The 18702-nt window shown below is 41.5% G+C and overlaps 1 protein-coding gene across 1 annotated transcript in view; it reads left to right on the top strand.

Annotated features, from left to right (window-relative positions):
* The window catches only part of Ttd14 (TRPL translocation defect 14), a 330131-nt gene that overhangs the window by 196284 nt on the left and 115145 nt on the right, over positions 1-18702 (top strand). Inside the window, exons 4-7 of the mRNA XM_045743040.2 lie at positions 3052-3089; positions 3270-3398; positions 4466-4602; positions 9100-9222. Coding sequence (XP_045598996.1) covers positions 3052-3089; positions 3270-3398; positions 4466-4602; positions 9100-9222 — 427 coding nt within the window. The remainder of the gene's footprint in view (positions 1-3051; positions 3090-3269; positions 3399-4465; positions 4603-9099; positions 9223-18702) is intronic.

An 18702-nucleotide genomic window follows, 5' to 3' on the forward strand; every position in this document is an offset into this window, starting at 1 on the left:
ACTACCAAAATAGTGCAATCTGCAAAACTCTTCTAAATTGTTCATTAAATCTTATTATTAAATATCTGATAAGATTTCTAAATCAATGAAGGCTGACCAGTGTTCTACATTTAGGTAACTGGGGTGACAGTACTGTAACTGTGTATCCATTGTGAAGAAATACAAGATGGTTCTCTGAATTTTCATGTGTGAATTTTCATTTTCATATAATCAAGTTCAGTTTTGCTTTCTTATCTGGGTGCACATATTCTGGTGTGCTAATTAGTGTGTACTTAACTAGTTGTACTGGCGGGGGTTGAGCTCTGGCTCTTTGGTCCTGCTTCTCAACTGTCAATCAACTGATATACAGGTTCCTGTGCCTACTGGGCTCTATCATATCTACACTTGAAGCTGTGTATGAAGTCAGCTTCCACCACATACATCACTTCCTAATACATTTCATTTGTCTACTACTCTGACACTGAAAAAATTCTTTCTAACGTCTCTATGGCTCATTTGGGCACTCAATATCCACCTGTGTCCCCTAGTGCATGTGCCCCTTGTGTTAGATACTCTGTCTTTATCTACCCTATAAATTCCTTTGAGAATCTTGTATGTGGTGATCATGTCCCCTCTAACTCTTCAGTCTCCCAGTGATATGAGGTTTAATTCCCTTAGTATCTCCTCGTAGCTCATACCCCTCAGTTCAGGTACTAGTCTGGTGGCAAAATTTTGAACCTTTTCCAGTTTAGTTTTATGCTTGACTAGATATGTACTCCATTCTGGAGCCGCATACTCCAGGATTGGTCTGACATATGTCGTATACAAAGTTCTGAAAGATTCCTTACACAAGTTTCTAAAGGCCGTTCTTATGTTAGCCAACCTGGCATATGCTTCTGATGTTATCCTTTTGATATGAGCTTCAGGGGACAGGTCTGGCATGATATTAACCCCCAGGTCTTTTTTTCTCTCTGGCTCTTGAATTATTTCATCTCCCAAATGATACCTTGTATCTATTCTTATGCTCCCAACACCTATCTTCATTACATTACATTACATTTGCTTGGGTTAAACTTTAACAACCATTTGTTCGACCATTCCTGCAGCTTGTCCAGATTTTCTTGAAGCCTCAAGCTGTCCTCCTCTGTCTTAATCCTTCTCATAATTTTGGTGTCGTCAGCAAACATTGAGAGGAATGAGTCTTTACCCTCTGGGAGATCATTTATGTATACCTGTATCAGAAACTGTTTTCTATTGCTTAGGTACTCCCTTATCCACTGAAGTGCCCTACCAGTTACTCCTGCCTGTTTCTCCAGCTTATGCATCAGCCTTTTATGGGGTACTGTGTCAATGACTTTCCGACAGTTCAAAAAAATGCAGTTCGCCCATCCTTCTCTTTCTTGCTTAATCTTTGTCACCTGATCGTAGAATTCTATTAAGCTGTAAGGCAAGATTTAGCCTCCCTGAACACATGTTGATGGGATGTCACAAACTCCCTTCTCTCCAGATGTGTTATTAGGTTTTTCTCACGATCTTCTCCATCACCTTGCATGGTATACAAGTTAATGACACCGGCCTGTAGTTCAGTGCCTCTCGTCTGTCACCCTTTTTGTATATTGGGACTACATTAGCCATCTTCCATATTTCTGGTAGGTCTCCCGTTTCCAGTGACCTACTGTACACTATGGAGAGTGGCAAGCAAAGTGCTCCTGCACACTCTTTCAATACTCATAGTGAGATTGCATCCAGGCCAACAGCTTCTCTCACATCCAGATCCAACAGGTGGCTCTAGACCTCATCTCGTGCAATTTCGAACCCTAACAAGGCCGCATGGTTTACTGCCACCTCTCCTAGTGCAGTAACCTCTCCTAGTTTTATTGTGAAGACCTCCTGGAACCTCTTGTTGAGTTCTTCACACACCTCTTTGTCATTCTATGTGTACCTGTCCTCACCCATTCTATGATTCATCACCTGTCCCTTCACTGTTGTTTTCCTCCTGATGTGACTGTGTAGTAGCTTTGGTTCGGTCTTGGCTTTATTAGCTATATCATTTTCATACATTTTCTCAGCTTCTCTTCTCACACTAACATACTCGTTGCTGGGTCTCTTGTATCTCTCTGCTTTCTGGTGTTCTGTTATTTTGGAAGTTCCTCCACGCCCTTTTGTTTAGTTCCCTTGCTTTCATACATCCCCTATTAAACCACAGATTCTTCTTTTGCTTCTCGTTTTCTTTTGTCACGCCAGGATAAACCTGTTTACTGCCTCCTGACATTTTTGGGTGACATAGTTAATCATGTCTTGTACAGGCTTAGTTGAGTTCTGTGTCCCATGGTATATCCTTTAGGAATTTTCTCATCTCATAATTTCCCTTTTGGTATGCCAGCCCTTTGTTTCCCAGTTCTCTCTTTTGGGTAGATAATTCCTAGCTCTACCAGGTACTCAAAGATCAATACACTGTGATCACTCATTCCCAAGGGGGCTTCCAACTTAACTTCCCTTATATCCGATTCATTTAGGGTAAATATCAGATTAAGCATAGCTGGTTCATCCTCTCCTCTCATTCTTGTCGGTCCCTTGATGTGTTGGCTTAGAAAGTTTCTTGTTGCTACGTCCATCAGCTTGGCTCTCCATGTGGGTCTCTGTTCTCCCAATCTATCTTCCCGTGATTGATGTCTCTCATGATTAGTCGTCTGGATCCGTTACTGCTAGCTAGCTACAGAAGTTGCTCTCTCTCTCTCTTATATTGATGGTGGCCATGTTGTTTCTATCATATTCTTGTCTGGGTCTTCTGTCGTTTGGTGGGGGTTATATGTGACTGCAGTACTACTATAATTTTTTGTCCTCCAGTTGCTATGGTACCTGTTATGTAGTCGCTGAAATCTTCACAGCCCTGAATAATCATCTCTTCAAAACTCCAGCCTTTTCTTATCAGCAAAGCTACACCACCACCTCCTCTCCCTTCTCTCCCTGTGTGTATATGTGTCTTTGTATTCATTGTTACTGTAAATGTGAAGTGAGACTGAACATACAGACTGATAGCTATGTGACCCCCAGTTTATTCTTTCTTTTCAGTGGTGGCATCAAGTTTGGTGATCTGTCGCAGGATGACGGTTAGTAATTCAGTAATCTAATACATTCACCTTGACTTATGAGTAATGATTTGTTCCCTTGCAATGTCATTAGTGTGTATATTTTGTATCACAGTATAGCAAATTTTGTTGCTGAAAAATACTTTTATATGTAGTCTATAGGCAGTTGAATAATCATCATCTTGTGACCCAATTTTACAGCTGTTGCCTTCCAAGAGAATCTCCTCAAATCTATGATGCAGATTGAGAACACCTTCTTCAGTCTGGCAGAGACATGTAGGAAGAACTGCCTGGTGATCTGTGACCGTGGAACCATGGATGCATCTGCATGTTAGTACACTACATACCTTCGCTTCTATTGTTATTGTTAACGCCAGGGTCCCAACACTAACCATAGCAGTCTGGCTCTTATGGAAATTTAAAAAATTATTCCTACAAGTTTTGGATTACTATATTGCCAAGTTATTTTAATATTGTTATGCTTTCATATCTGTAAAGTAGAATTTATAAGGTTAGAGTGCATTGTAAGTACAAATGCTGTGCCAGTAGCATGCATTGTCAGTGGTTAAGACTGAATGTAACAGTGTAAGTACAAGTGCTGTGTCAGTAGCATGCATTGTCAGTGGTTAAGACTGAATGTAACAGTGTAAGTATAAATGCTGTGTCAGTAGCATGCATTGTCAGTGGTTAAGACTGAATGTAACAGTGTAAGTACAAGTGCTGTGTCAGTAGCATGCATTGTCAGTGGTTAAGACTGAATGTAACAGTGTAAGTACAAGTGCTGTGTCAGTAGCATGCATTGTCAGTGGTTAAGACTGAATGTAACAGTGTAAGTACAAGTGCTGTGTCAGTAGCATGCATTGTCAGTGGTTAAGACTGAATGTAACAGTGTAAGTACAAGTGCTGTGTCAGTAGCATGCATTGTCAGTGGTTAAGACTGAATGTAACAGTGTAAGTACAATTGCTGTGTCAGTAGCATGCATTGTCAGTGGTTAAGACTGAATGTAACAGTGTAAGTACAAGTGGTGTGTCAGTAGCATGCATTGTCAGTGGTTAAGACTGAATGTAACAGTGTAAGTACAAGTGCTGTGTCAGTAGCATGCATTGTCAGTGGTTAAGACTGAATGTAACAGTGTAAGTACAAGTGCTGTGTCAGTAGCATGCATTGTCAGTGGTTAAGACTGAATGTAACAGTGTAAGTACAAATGCTGTGTCAGTAGCATGCATTGTCAGTGGTTAAGACTGAATGTAACATATGAAGACATAAATTACTAATCATTTGCATGATAATATTACTGTAGTAATGAAGTTTCAGTACATGACTTTGAAACATTATTATAGAGGGAAAGTTAGACATCAAGCAATACATTAATAATAACACGGTATATTATGAACAGTCATCCCAGAGGAGCGATGGGAGGGGATCATGAAGAGCAATGAGTGGAACCCTGTGGATCTGCGGGACACGAGGTATAACCAGATCATCCACATGGTGTCCGCTGCCAATGGAGCCGAAGCTTTCTACACCACTGAGGTACTGGTTCTATCCCATACACCACAAACCCTTGCATGTACGTACTAGCTGATTTTCTTGATCTTTCTCCTTGTTTATTTCAGATTATATTTATCATGTTACTGGATAGGTATGTATATACCGGGTACAGGTATTAATTTGCTGTACACATTTTCTTTATCAATTATCATACTAAAGGTAATTGACTGCAATGTTCATATCTAGATATATGATGACAATTATCATGTTTGGATAATTGTTGTATGGTTCTTTGCTGTTGCTTCTGAGTTCAATTGCTATTTGTGCTTGTGTACTTTTGCTTGCTATACAGCTAGTTGTCATCCCTTCACTAGTATTCTTGTCCACATTTAATTGAACTTAATTTCTTGGTGTAAATGACTGCCGTCTCATTGGATGGTGAGATGAGTAAAGAAGGAATTAGTTGGAAGCTTTAACCTCTTTCCAGTTGTTACTTACTTAGGCTAGGTACAGTTCTCAAAATTATTAATGTCGGTATTGAACAAGCTATACATATGCTTACTTATTATAATTTGCATTTTATGCCTATTGTTTCACTTTCTGCTTCATTGGGAGTCCAGAGGATAAGTCTTATGTGGACCAGTTATATCTGCTGTCTCATGTGGGCCAGTTAGGCCCGCGGCCTCACGTGGGCCAGTTAGGCCCGCGGCCTCACGTCCTATTAACTATGATTTCCAAAAATATTTTCATTCATGTAATTACAGTATTATTTGATCTTTTACTTTGGCTTGGACAGTATTATGGAAGATATTTATTTGGTAACTAAAGTAATGTGACTTTGTCAAATCTTCTGCAAAATAGAGTAGCTTGCAAAGCTTCCTGCAAGGTAGAGTGGCTTTGCAAATAATTGTATAAGCAATTCAACCTTGTAGAAGCTTGTCCCTAAATTGAATAAGGGTTTGAAAGATTCTCCTTTTCTTAAACTGATGTGAAACACACACTCAAAGTTTGTGATATCATTTTGTGTGTGTGCTTCTTCATCATGTCTTCCAAGTGTTTGATTTTCCAAGACAATACTAGTTTCATTTTGACTTTCATGGTTGTGTTGATTTAGTTTTTACGATACTGTACAGTGGAACCCCACCCAAACTGAAGGTTAAAAAACCGCACTACTCAGAAGAGTACATCTTCACTAAAGTTTTAATGGTTGAATTTGTGAGAGTTTTGCAGCACAGTCCATTGTCCAGCAATCACACAACTCCTTTCAATCACAAATCTTAATACTTGTATTTACCTTTGTTTTCAATCTTGGAACTTACAAGAAACACTTCTGCTTCTCCTGGACTTTGACTGAACCGAAGGTCGTTTAAGTTGGGTTCCACTAGTGTTATTTTCCCACTTGTATTCATCCATTTACCTTCCTACACATCAATGCTAACTTTGCATTTCTTAAATTTATATGATGCTTTATTTGCCATGAATTGTGTGTTCTGTAATGCAGCATGTCATATAAGACCCCTCAAGACAAGTTTGAGTGTAAGGCTTGAGTTTTAATGAAGCATATATCTTACAGTGTTGAACTAAATATTTGTACTGTATTGAGAATTTGTTGTTTACGTGTTTGTGTTGACATGAAGTATGCTCGTAACTGTTCCGTTACCGTTTTGTCCATGAAGGATATTTTTACCATTGTAGATGGTTATTTGGAAGTAAATATAGTTACCATAGATTTACACATTAATTTTAGTTGTGTACAACATAAAGAAAGTTTGCCACTTATCAATGCAATAGATTCATGTTAGTTTGAGAAAGATGTACTTCAATACCAGAGAGTTGGTGCCTAGGAATTGTACCACATGCTATCTAAGGAAAATTATTTTATATTGACTAACCATTCTTTCATAGGTAAAAAAATCTTTACATGTACAGGCGTCTTTATAATACTGTACTTGTTATTAGAATCTTAAACTATCCCCCACCTGTTATTGATATTTGCCAGTCCAGTACTGTATGGTACACATACCATATTTCCTTCTCTTTCTTCACCCACCACACTTGTCTCTTATTACAGAAGAATTGGTAAGGTATAAAAAAAATAATCATTCATTAAGGGTGAACCAGAATTGAGCTAAACATAAGGCAGCAGTGCTGAGGAATGTAGGAAAATTACTAAGGAATGAGGATGGAAAACCCTGGTCATTAAGATGAGACCCATTAAAGGAAGACAGAGAGAAGCTGAAATGGAATCTTTGTTAAGCAGCAAGAATAAGGAGCCTTACAAATAGGGAACCTCAGATACATGGGAAAAATCAAACATAGTTTCAGTCTACAAAAATGGTAACATGGAAGAACCTCTAAATTATAGATGCATATTGTTGACAAGCGTGGTAGTCAAAACACTAGAGAAAATAATTCAAGCCAAATGGGTAGAATACCTGGAGAGACATTACATAATAACAGTCAGTATGACTGAATTTCATACTGGAATGCTCTGTACTCACCTAGTTGTGCTTGTGGGGGTTGAGCTTTGGCTCTTTGGTCCCGCCTCTCAACTGTCAATCTACTGATGTACAGATTCCTGAGCCTACTGGGCTCTGTCATATCTACTTTTGAAACTGTGTATGGAGTCAGCCTCCACCACATCACTTCCTAGTGCATTCCATTTACTAACTACTCTGACACTGAAAAAATTCTTTCTAACGTCTCTGTGTAACAGATCTACAGTACTTTTCACTTTTATGATAGAGCCACAGAGATCTTACAGGAAAGAGATGGTTAGGTTACTAGCAAGAGTACCACATGATTCAGTTCCAGTACCAGTAATGTTCATTGTCTATATAAACAAACTATGAGAGGGGAATCATAGTTATATGAATGTGTTTGCATCTGATGCAAGTATACTGGGCAAGTATATTACTGTACCCTTCAAAAGGATCTAGTAAAAAACAGTTAAATGGAGCAACATATAACAGATGGAATTCACTAAGTAAATGCCACATAATGGAATGTAGAATGGGGAAACACTCTTCAAGTAACCCATAAATTATGTAAAAGATATTGTAGAACTCGAAGAAATAGATCTTGTAAGTAAACTTATCAGAGGATTATATCAATGGTATTGTGAGAGGAGCCTATGCTACACCTGCAAATTTCTGAACCACTTTAATTTATGGATTGAGTAATATTAAAGAACTTGTTCATGACATTTGTGAGAAGGAAATTAAAATGTACAGCAGTGGTGTGGTTTCCATTTCTCAAGAAACACATCAGTAAACTAGAAAGGATGCAAAGACATGCTACTAAATGACTTCCAGAAATTTAAAAAAAATGAGCTTTGAGGAGAGAGGATTAGCATATTGACCAAACTACACACTAGAAAGTGAAGGGACGACGACGTTTCGGTCCGTCCTGGATCATTCTCAAGTCGATTGTGAGAATGGTCCAGGACGGACCGAAACGTCGTCGTCCCTTCACTTTCTAGTGTATGGTTTGGTCAACATTTTTCAGCCACGTTATTGTAACTCCAAGTCTGCAGAGGATTATCATCTTGAGGTTATCTTGAGATGATTTCGAGGCTTTTTAGTGTCCCCGCGGCCCGGTCCTCGACCAGGCCTCCACCCCCAGGAAGCAGCCCGTGACAGCTGACTAACACCCAGGTACCTATTTTACTGCTAGGTAACAGGGGCATAGGGTGAAAGAAACTCTGCCCATTGTTTCTCGCCGGCGCCTGGGATCGAACCCAGGACCACAGGATCACAAGTCCAGCGTGCTGTCCGCTCGGCCGACCGGCTCCCCTAGTTAAATATGGTAAAGCTAGTAGATAGAAGGAAAAGAGGCGATATGATAACCATGTACAAAGTCGTGACAGGAAGATTTTTTTTAAACCTGCAACTTCAAGAACACAAGACCACAGATTGAAGCTAAGGAAACAAAGGTGCTGAAGAAATATATGAACGCTCTCTTTTTGTGAACTGATTGATTTAATTGAGAAAGTGGTGGATGCCATAACCATCAGTATTTTCAAAGCATCATATGACAAAGATTATAAAGAAAGTGGGACACTATAAACATAGCTCTCATCCTGTGATCACACTTGGACAATTACACACGTACACGCATGTGCACTCATTGTATCTATGTTTGTACCATACTTTTGTTGACTTGGTGCTTTTGTTCTCTACCATATATTTATGTATCTTATCAGTCCTTCCTGGGACATTTTGCACACATGACAACTAAAGGTGACTGGCTTACTTTTATCACTTCAACCAATATGCAGAATTCAGTCAATAGTTTGGCCAATGTTTTTAAAAGATTAATAATGTTTTGTGAGAAAGGTAGTGTTACCCTTACCACCATAGTTTGCTGCATCTACCGTTAATTGTTTTTAACAGATTACAAGTATGAAATTGTGAAGTATGTACTGTAAAGTACTTTTATAATCAAACAAAATTGTACATGAAACTTTGTGCTATTTATTTTACTATAAATTTTGTACCTAATTACATTAACAAGTGTTTCTTTAATGCCACCCTTCAGGACCATGCCTGCCGTAGTGAGAACATCGAGCTGGCTCGTCAGTTGGATAACAGGGCTGCAGAGGCATGGGTTGGTCACCCCTATTTCGATGTCATTGATAATTCCTCCGAGTTTGATACAAAGGTTTGTTTGGCATGGTATTTAGTGCTATTTGTCAAGGGAATAAGAAAGTACCGGTGCGAGTTAGTAAAACTTGATGCAGATGGCTGTTGCTGAACCCATCATCACAACAAATGGCTGTTGGGTTTGTAATGTGTATTAACACAATGTGGTCTGTGCCAGTCAGTAATAGTCTCTGTTTTGTACATTTGTTATTACTCAATATAAATGATTCCTCCAGTCACTTGGTTGGTAGATGTACAAGTCAAATACACAGTAGTATTATTAATGTTGGTGATAGTCAGTATATGTACTATATGTACTATGTACTATTTTAGATGAGTTTCTTATTGTGATACATCTGTGGATTACATTAGTAGTGAGGTGATCACGTTTATGCTATATTTTCTTAATATTTGTATACGTGTATAAAAGAAATTATGACTAGAACATGTTCAACATTTGTCATTATTCTTGTGCATTTTCCCTCTTAAGAGTATTGTAAGGTCATGAGAGGTAAAGCTGAATGAATTAAAAAACATTACTCCAAATTTTACGATTCTCATAATCCATCCTATAATTTTCCTGGCTGACATTAAATTTGCTTTGATGTGTTAATTAATCATTAGGTCATCAAACATTATTTCCATATCTTTTACATATTATTTCCATTCTATGAGCTTTGATTACATCCTTTCTTGTACACTGTTTGAGCTCTTAATTTTAATTCAATATAATTCATTGTGTCGGGGGACAGGAAGCCAGGTTATACATATAGTACATGTTAGGTTTATACTGAGGTCGAATTACTGACCCTGCCCAGGATGCAACCCCACAAGAAGCTGACTAATTCCTGGGAACCTATATACCTGTACTGCTAGGTGGACAGGAGCATTAGGTGAAAGAAATGCACCCAACCATTTCTGTGCCGCCCGGGATTCGAATGGGAATTTTTTATTGTGACTCAAGAACAAACCCGACTGTACTACCAGGACCCTCCCTAAGTACAGGCAGTTGGAATTTATCACTGTTATACATGTCTGCCATTGCCCAGTGGATGACTTTATTAATATTTGTAGTGTTTCAGTCTTTCTCCAGAGCAATTATCATATTGACTTTCAGCCTCAAATGATGACACAACGGTATAGTTTGTGTCCTTATCAATGTGTTATACGGGGGCGGGAGTGAGTATTGGTTACAGAGTAGGGCCTTGTAATGCACAACCTTTTACTGTGATTGGATCAGATTTTGTTTGGTTTAATGTTACTCTTTGTGATCAATTTGTCTTAACACTTTCTGCGGATGAGGACTCCTCCCGGCGTCCTGTTTCGCCTACCCGCTCCCACATGGTGGACATAAATATATGTCCTCTTTTAAAATATTTGTATAAAATTCAATTTTTATCCGATTTACTTTGGGTTTGTTTCAAACTGCGCGCCATGAGGCTCTCTTTCTCACCAATAGGCTGCATGGTACAATAAGTTCATGAAAGGTTCACAAACATAACAAAAGTAAAAACATTTCGTGTGTGTTTGGCTCTCACTGATATGTTCCAGCGTTGTTTTATATTTGGTGCTATTCTATCTTACGCTTTGTTGATCTTTTTTACCTACGGGCTCATAGAACATTCTATTGCGAACACATTGACACAAAAATGAATGACGTACATAGAATAATAATGTCATGAGAGTGAAATAAATATAAACTTTCAAAGCGCCGTGTCGTCCCGTCACCGATACCGGGTAACAATTTCACCACTTCCCACACTCTTGCGGGTGGGCCGCAATCATTATTCTATGCTTATATTCATATCACCGTGTTGGGAATTTCATTGCGAGTCCATTGATACCAAAATTAACGCTGTAGGACAAGTGTGGAGGTGATAACAATCCCAAGAGTAAAAACATTTTGTTGCTGTTGGGCGCTCACGGCGAGTCATCTTCGTAGTTATTTATTTGGTGCTGGTATCCCTATACGTTTCGTGACTTTTTTTACTGATGTTCTTCTAGAGAATTTTATTGCGAACACGTTGGTACCAAAATGAAATACGTAGCTCAAGAACTAAGGTCAGGAGAGTAAAAAGAGTATTCACATTTTTGTTTTTACGCTTACGCGGCAAAACGCCGTGAGCACATACCACTTTCTTTTTTTTACCTTCGCCGGGAGGCTGAAAGTGTTAAAATTGAGTATCCAAAATACTTCTCAGCCTGTTATTTGTTTGGACTTCATTATATGGCCTATCATTCTGGTCACATGTATCAAAAGCCTTCTGGAAATTCTGTATATACAACATTTACATTATGAATTTCATCAATTGATTCTAAGATTTTGTCATAGTGGTTGACAAAAAACCTGCAGAACGAGCAGGCTTCACAGGCAACCATTCTTTATACTGGGGAGATAAAGAAGGATCCTCCCACCCATAGGATGGAGGAACTAAAGCTTGGTGTGAGGACGGGACAGACACCTGTATGACAGTGAGGGAGAAGGGAGGCACAGAACCAAGAAAAAGAAGAAAGAAGAAAAGTGTGTGGCTGCAAGTAACCTAACCCTGTCCACCCTAAAGGCAAGGAAACACTAGAAGTGCCTGTGGCTAACTTATTTACTTAACTCTGCCAAGGTGCAACCTCAGGTTGCACCTTGGCAACTCGATAAGCACCTTTGAGGGATATCTGATCAACCAGGCTGTGACTTCTATGTCAGGATGCAAGCAGCCACATCGAACAGCCTGGTTGATCAAACCAACAACCAGGAGGCCTGGTCAGAGACGGGGCTGTGGGGACATGGAGCCCCTTAAATCATCAACATGTAGTCAACAGGTATAAGTACACAGAACAAACCATTAACAATTGCGCAACGTGCCTGCAGGCCCAAGTTTGGGGTGCGCTACGCGCCTCCGGGTATTTGTATTTTTCACGTTCCATTCAAAATTCCCGCAGCTACATGGGGTTCACATCAGCTTCCTCAGAGCTCTTGTAAACAGACGCCATCTTTAAAAAAAAATCGTGGTCCACATTGCCACGTGTGAGAGCCTCAATAGTGAGTGAGCAACTAACGCCAGCGCACACAGCATGAGCTCACAGCACTGCTGTTCAGCTTGTGACCACAGCATCGCCTAATAATGTCAAAATATATATATAACTTGTATTCTTTAGCCATGATTGTATTACAGAAGAGCCTGAGTGTGATAATGACTGTGTACAATGTTCAAATATTAGTGATTCAATGCTGTTCACGATGTTCACAGCACTAGCCACAGCACCACAGCATTATTTCTTCCATCTAGGAATCTTCAAATGACTTATTAGGTTCCGTTACAAAATAAACTTGTGGTCAGTTATGTATTTACAGGATTTAGTGACCAGTATTGTGATAACAGCAGGATTGTAGAGATAATAAGCACTGTGCGTAGTATTGTGGGAGGAGTAATTGTTGTGAGGGAGCGAGGGAGAGAATCATTTGCCTCACTGTGTGGCAGCCACTCTTGTTTTGCTCATCATACTAGCTTAGTGGTTTGCTATGGTGAACACATTTGTACATGGGTATATACAATGTGTGTATATAGTGCAGTAACACAAACAGGAGTATGTTGGGAGGAGCTATTTTGGTGAGAGAGGTGATGTAATCGTAGCGTCGTCTGCTGGCTGCTGTGTGATTTCTCATGCAGTGTATGGTGGCCACTGTAAAGTTTGGACACAATACCGGCTTACTTGCATAGTTCTGGTGAATAAAACATGTAGATAGGTATACATAACATGTGTAATACAAACAATAACAGTATGATGGGAGGAGCAATGTTGGCGAGTAAGATGTTGGAGGAATGAGGGAGAGACTGGATATTGGAGGAGTGAGGATGTGGCAGCTGACACTCGCGGAGTTCTGAGTGTTCATGGTGAATGTATATAGTGTGTGAAAGTGTATAGTGTGTAAATAGACTATATATATATATACATAAATTAGCATAATACAATGGAAATATGTGCCGGATATGTGTACACGTGTCATCACGTAACACAGTGTCTTCAGACAGTACGGATGTTCTACTGCCATAATATAGTGTACTTGTTCATTATACATAGGATTGGCAGGTAAAAGCATATAAAATGTATTTGGAACTGTGCGCAGAAAATGAACAAAAATATATTCGTGGCAACTCTCGCATCCTGCCCCGAGTGCCCTACCCGCCCCGGGGGCGTATGCCACGGGCGACCAGGGAATGACGACGTCACATATGAACTTACGGATCCCATAGCAGCTAAAGTACTTACAATGGGGGGGGGGGGGGGGGGCGGGGGCATGTCATATTTGCAGGCCGCGCAGTTAAGGGGCTAACACAATTGTTAGGTGAGAAATCAGTTGAACATGCCCTAATGTGCAGCTACAAAATTCCTACATCCCAAGACAAGAGTTTAGAGGACTGTGAAGTGTAACTTTGCAACTTAGGAGTGAACCAATTACAGTGGACTGCTGGCACTAGACCGGAGGATGGAAGAATACACCCAGATTTATTAACAATGCACACGTCAACCTATATGATATTGAGATACTACGTATGGATCATGTGATCATTCACGTTAAGGCCAGCATTGGTTGGGTGTCTGCTCCAATAAGCTTGTCCTTGGCTGGAGGATCTTGATAAGTCAAACAGGTTTCCTGTCTCCAAAAATAATACACATACCATCTCGTATATTTAATTCAATTTAACGACCTATATGAGGCTATATCCTGCTCCCTAAATCAGGGTGGTTGCTAGATCCAGTGGGTAGCAGAAGAAACAAAAGAGATCATCATGAAACAGATTAGTGATAAAAACCCTTATGTAATGGTGATCACTGCATGCCTAATCAAGATGAACAACCAACACTAAAACTCTCACTGGCAATGGCAGACCAAGCCAAGGAAGCAGTGAAAAGGCATTTCAAATGTTTCGGCATCATCTCTACTCCACACCGGATCTCCATGGAGAGGCATTATTAGCTCAAGCATTGCTTCAAGTGCTTTTAGGTATGACTACTTTGTAAACAAGTGCTCAGAACAAGAAGCACGGTGGGGTATCTGTGGTGAAAATGAAGTGGTGAGGCTAAGGTTAAGGTTGAGGTTAAGGCCAAAATTTTTTGGTACCACAAATCAACAAGCTGTTGTCCACTTAGACATTGACCAAACCCTACCAGGACAAAGACAGTTGGCCATCTTGGTGCATGGATTGACCGCTTCTGGCTGAGCATTCTTTCCTCACTTCATTGGGAGCTCATCTTTGAATTCAGCTGGCTTCTTTGGGCCAGTGTGTGCTTACTGCAGTTACCCAGGGGGTTCTCACAGTACTGGCAGAGACTGAAGCCTCCCAAATGGACTCCTCTCAGAGTGGGGAAGCCATGGACGCCATGATAGCAAGTCCCAGAGAGGCAAACGTCAATTGGAGAATGAGCCGGCGGATGCTGCCCCAGAGTGAGATGCTAAGCGGATGTCCTCGCCTTCAGAAGACCTTCCTCCTGTGGTACCTTATTCCTTGTTTGTGGTTGTCCTAATTCAGTCAATAACAGGTCAGTACGTGTTTATGAATCTTCGCACCTTAATTGCAGCAATCGAGACTTTGGTATTGTGGTCACATTGCCTGTCTGAGACTGTGCATACCGTGGATAAGGGTGCAGCACTAAAGCTACACATCAGGCAGGAGGCTCTGTTGTACATCCGGCTGTCTAACATTATCACATTGTGGGACTGGCCTGTCAGATTCCGACAAGTACTGTTGCTGGAGGAGGAGTCCCCGGCCCGGTATGGGAAGATCATCCCAATTGACCTGAGAGGTAAAGTAAAGTCCAGGCCACTCTGCAGGTGTTAGCGGGTGCATCGGCAGAATTACTGGAAATTGGCAGGATTCGCGGAGCAGCAGGGCCAACATCCATGGTTTGTGTTAAGTTTGACAGGCTACACAGGACCTTGTATAAGGTCCAGTCCTACAACTTTCTTGTGTTATGATGCTATGCTTGCCATCTATTAGGCCATAATCACCTCACCTGCCAGAATGCAGCACACTATGCAAACTGCAGCAGCACAGGTCATACAGATAATGGTTGGTGCTCTGCTGCACCTCGCTGCCTTTTATGCCATGGCCCCCACAAGATCATGTCCAAGAGTTGCCAAAGACTCAAAAGCCCAAGGTGTGGATGGAATCCAATCCAGAGTTACAAAGGAACTGGCAGAACTATACCTACTACTGAAATTATTTTTCACAAAATTTCTGGACCAAGATATAGGCCCCATTAATAGAAATATGCAAATGTCACTCTATTTTCAAAATGCAGAAAGAGCTCAACAGAAAACTACCAGCCAATCAGCTTGATATCACACTTCTGCAAGCTCATAGAGAGAATTCTCAGGGAGGAAATCATTCACCATCTATCTTTCAGTGAACAATCTTGTACAATTGACACAATATGAGTTTATTAAAAGTACATCCTGCCTTACAAACTTGCTCATATTTTTGGAAACATTAACCAGCTACTCTCAGTCCTTCCGGTGCATGTAGTATAAATACGTGGATTTTGCTAAAGCCTTTGATAAGGTACCACTGAAAGACTAGCAAGTAAATTACAGGCACATGGAATAAATGGTAAAATACTAGAATAGATAAAACAATGGTTGAAACAAAGAAAACAAAGGGTTGTGCTAAATGGGAATGAATCAGAATGGAGAAATGTGGTAAATGGGGTGCCACAAGGGTCTCTTTTGACCCTTGGGATCTGCCCTTTTTGTTATGTGCATCAATGACAGATATTACATGAGAATATTACAAACATGTAATATTTTCTTTACATGAAAATATTACAAACCACATAATCAAATTTGCAGATGCCACAAACATTTATTTTAAAGTGGGGAAATAATAATGATATCGAAGCCTTACAAAGAGAGCTACATGAACTCCTCAAATAGCCAGAAGACTATTTGTGGAGTCCAACTTGGGAAAGGTTGAGGGCCACAAGCCTAACAACACTGCAAACCAGTCATGACAAGGCAGATCTCATTGTAACGTTTAAAATACTGAACAAGTTGGAGGATGCTGATCCTGACAATGTCTTCAGACGGTCAGAAACACGGAGCAACGGTTTCAAGCTCAACAATCCTCGGTGTAGGACTGAGAACAGGAGATGCTTATTCACCCACAGGGTTACTAACCCATGGAACTGCCTACCTGCCGAAGCCACAAACGCCAAACAACTGTTAGGTTTTAAAATGCAAGACAAATGGGGGGGACCTTCAACAACCCACTGGCTTCCTGTCCTTGTCGAGGCCACTAATGTTAGTGGCCCTCAGGTAAATATATGGAGAAACACAAAATACCAGTCAGTAAAAGTGGTAACAGGCGTGACACGCTCAATTATAGGCCTGCATCATTGACTAGCGTGGAGAATAATATAATAACAGTATGGCTTTTGAACAGAAAGATCCTGTGCAACATAAATACAGTACTTAGTTTCTATGATAAGAGCCTTGGAGAATTTACAGGAAAAGATGGTTGGGTTGATTGCATTTATCTGGACCTAAAAAAGGATTTTCTGGTGGGGAAGACCCTTCTGGCTCCTTCAAGCTAGAATGCTGATACAGTGCCAAACTGCTAGGTGCCATCAGTCATGGAGTTCTTTTAGGCTTCTGAGAACCACAAGTCAGAACCTGGCCCCCCTCTAAACAGGTGCAGAGAGCAATAACTATGATAAAATTGTCAGTGAATTTTAATAGGTCTGCTACCACAGGGAAAGCATCCACAAAGTCAGCGAGATAAAACAGACCACTGCTGGTTACAAGGAAATGTTAATACCTCAAATTCTCCAAAAGAACTCCCCCACCCCCACCCTACACCAATTTAAACAAATTATAAAAACAGCATTGAATGTAATGAAATGTCATTTTCTAGGTGAGACCCAGAGGCTCCCCAGAGCTATCCGGGCTGATATGAATGTATTAGACCCTGGCATCAGTCAAAATGAATGGAATTCTAGGCCTACCGGGGACCACGAGCCAGAACCTGGCCCCCTCAGAGAGGTATGGGGAGCAATGGCCAACAGAAATCTCCGTGTGGTAGGAAGCATTCTGTGCCTGCCATCGACCAGGTCTGGCAGACACAGAAAGGTAGGCACCCCAAAACAAACCTTATCTGGTTAACAAATTGCTACAGAAATCCGAACTTTTGGACAGAACTCCCCAAACGAAAATGAGCAAATGAGCATGACTTCACAGCCGTCACTGTGCCGCCGTCTGTGCAGCTCTCCCCCCTCCCTGGGAGGGAGAAGGGGGGGGGGAGATAGCTGGTGCGGGGAGCCCTAGACTCTTGCACCAGCCAGTGTGAACACGCGAGGTGCCAGATTCAAGCCCCAACGAAAGCAATAAGCCTGATGCCCCATAACAAAACCTAGCCAGTCCCTGAACCCCTGATGAATTGGAACGTGCCAGTATGCATCCCTGAAGTTCTGGGACACCATCCAAGCACTTGGCTCCAATAGAAGATAGACCTAGGACAGAGTAGTCATGTGAAGGGAGGGGCAATAGACTCGGGGGTTCAAACGGGACAAGTCCAGAATGAACCTGAAGTCCGCGCAGTCCCGTTTCGGAACCGGAAACAGGCGGGGAAACTTGCCTGAGGGACGATGTCATTTCGACCACACCCAAGTGAACCCACTCCGAGATGACTCAACAGAGCACAGGGAAAGAAGCCTTCCTGCCAGCCCTGAACTTCCCAAAGGAGGAGGAGGAGGATCCACTCAACACCACCTCAGGCCACATGAAACACCCGAAACTCCCACGAATCGTGGTATCAGGCATGAGCAAACAGTGCGAGCCTCCTTCCTATCTCTCTGTCAATAGGAGGAACCTCAAAAGGGCTGTTGCCTCTTATGAGAAACCGACTGACGAGCAGAACGATCACCGCACCAAACAGATGTCGTCGGTTCCAAAGGCTGCACGGGCTCTGGAGCCGGCACCACTGGCCTACCACAATGGCAGGAACCCCAAGCCCTGGCACGACCTTTCCGGGAAGACCCTCCCCGCAGGCTCCCGGAGAATCAACAAGTCCAACATGGGACGACAACTAGAAAAGGCTGCTTGCAGATACTGCACCTCCACAGATTCTGCAAACAGCAAAAGACAAAAAGGCGAAGAAAACCAAAAGCCAGGGCCCAAGTGGATTCCAAAGACTGAGCGAGCACTGCCTGATGATACGCGAGATGAGAAGTAAAGAACAGACACACTACCACCTGCAGGATCAGCCCAAACAGCTTCAACAGCGCAGCCAACGCCCTCACCCTTGAGATCAGGGCACTGGACCCAGGATTGGCACCCAGTGCCTCCACATCCTCCTCAAGCCAGTTCGAAGACACCTCGAGAAGAGAGAAAAAAAGCAGTACTGAAGCCAAATGTCCACGGGCACGCAAGTCCTCGGCTACTAGAGCCGCAGAATGGGAGGGAACCTGTACGTGAAGCTGCACCTGGCTGACATCCCACGGAAGGACA

Source organism: Procambarus clarkii, chromosome 31 (assembly GCF_040958095.1).
Source record: "Procambarus clarkii isolate CNS0578487 chromosome 31, FALCON_Pclarkii_2.0, whole genome shotgun sequence".
Lineage (NCBI taxonomy): Eukaryota > Metazoa > Arthropoda > Malacostraca > Decapoda > Cambaridae > Procambarus > Procambarus clarkii.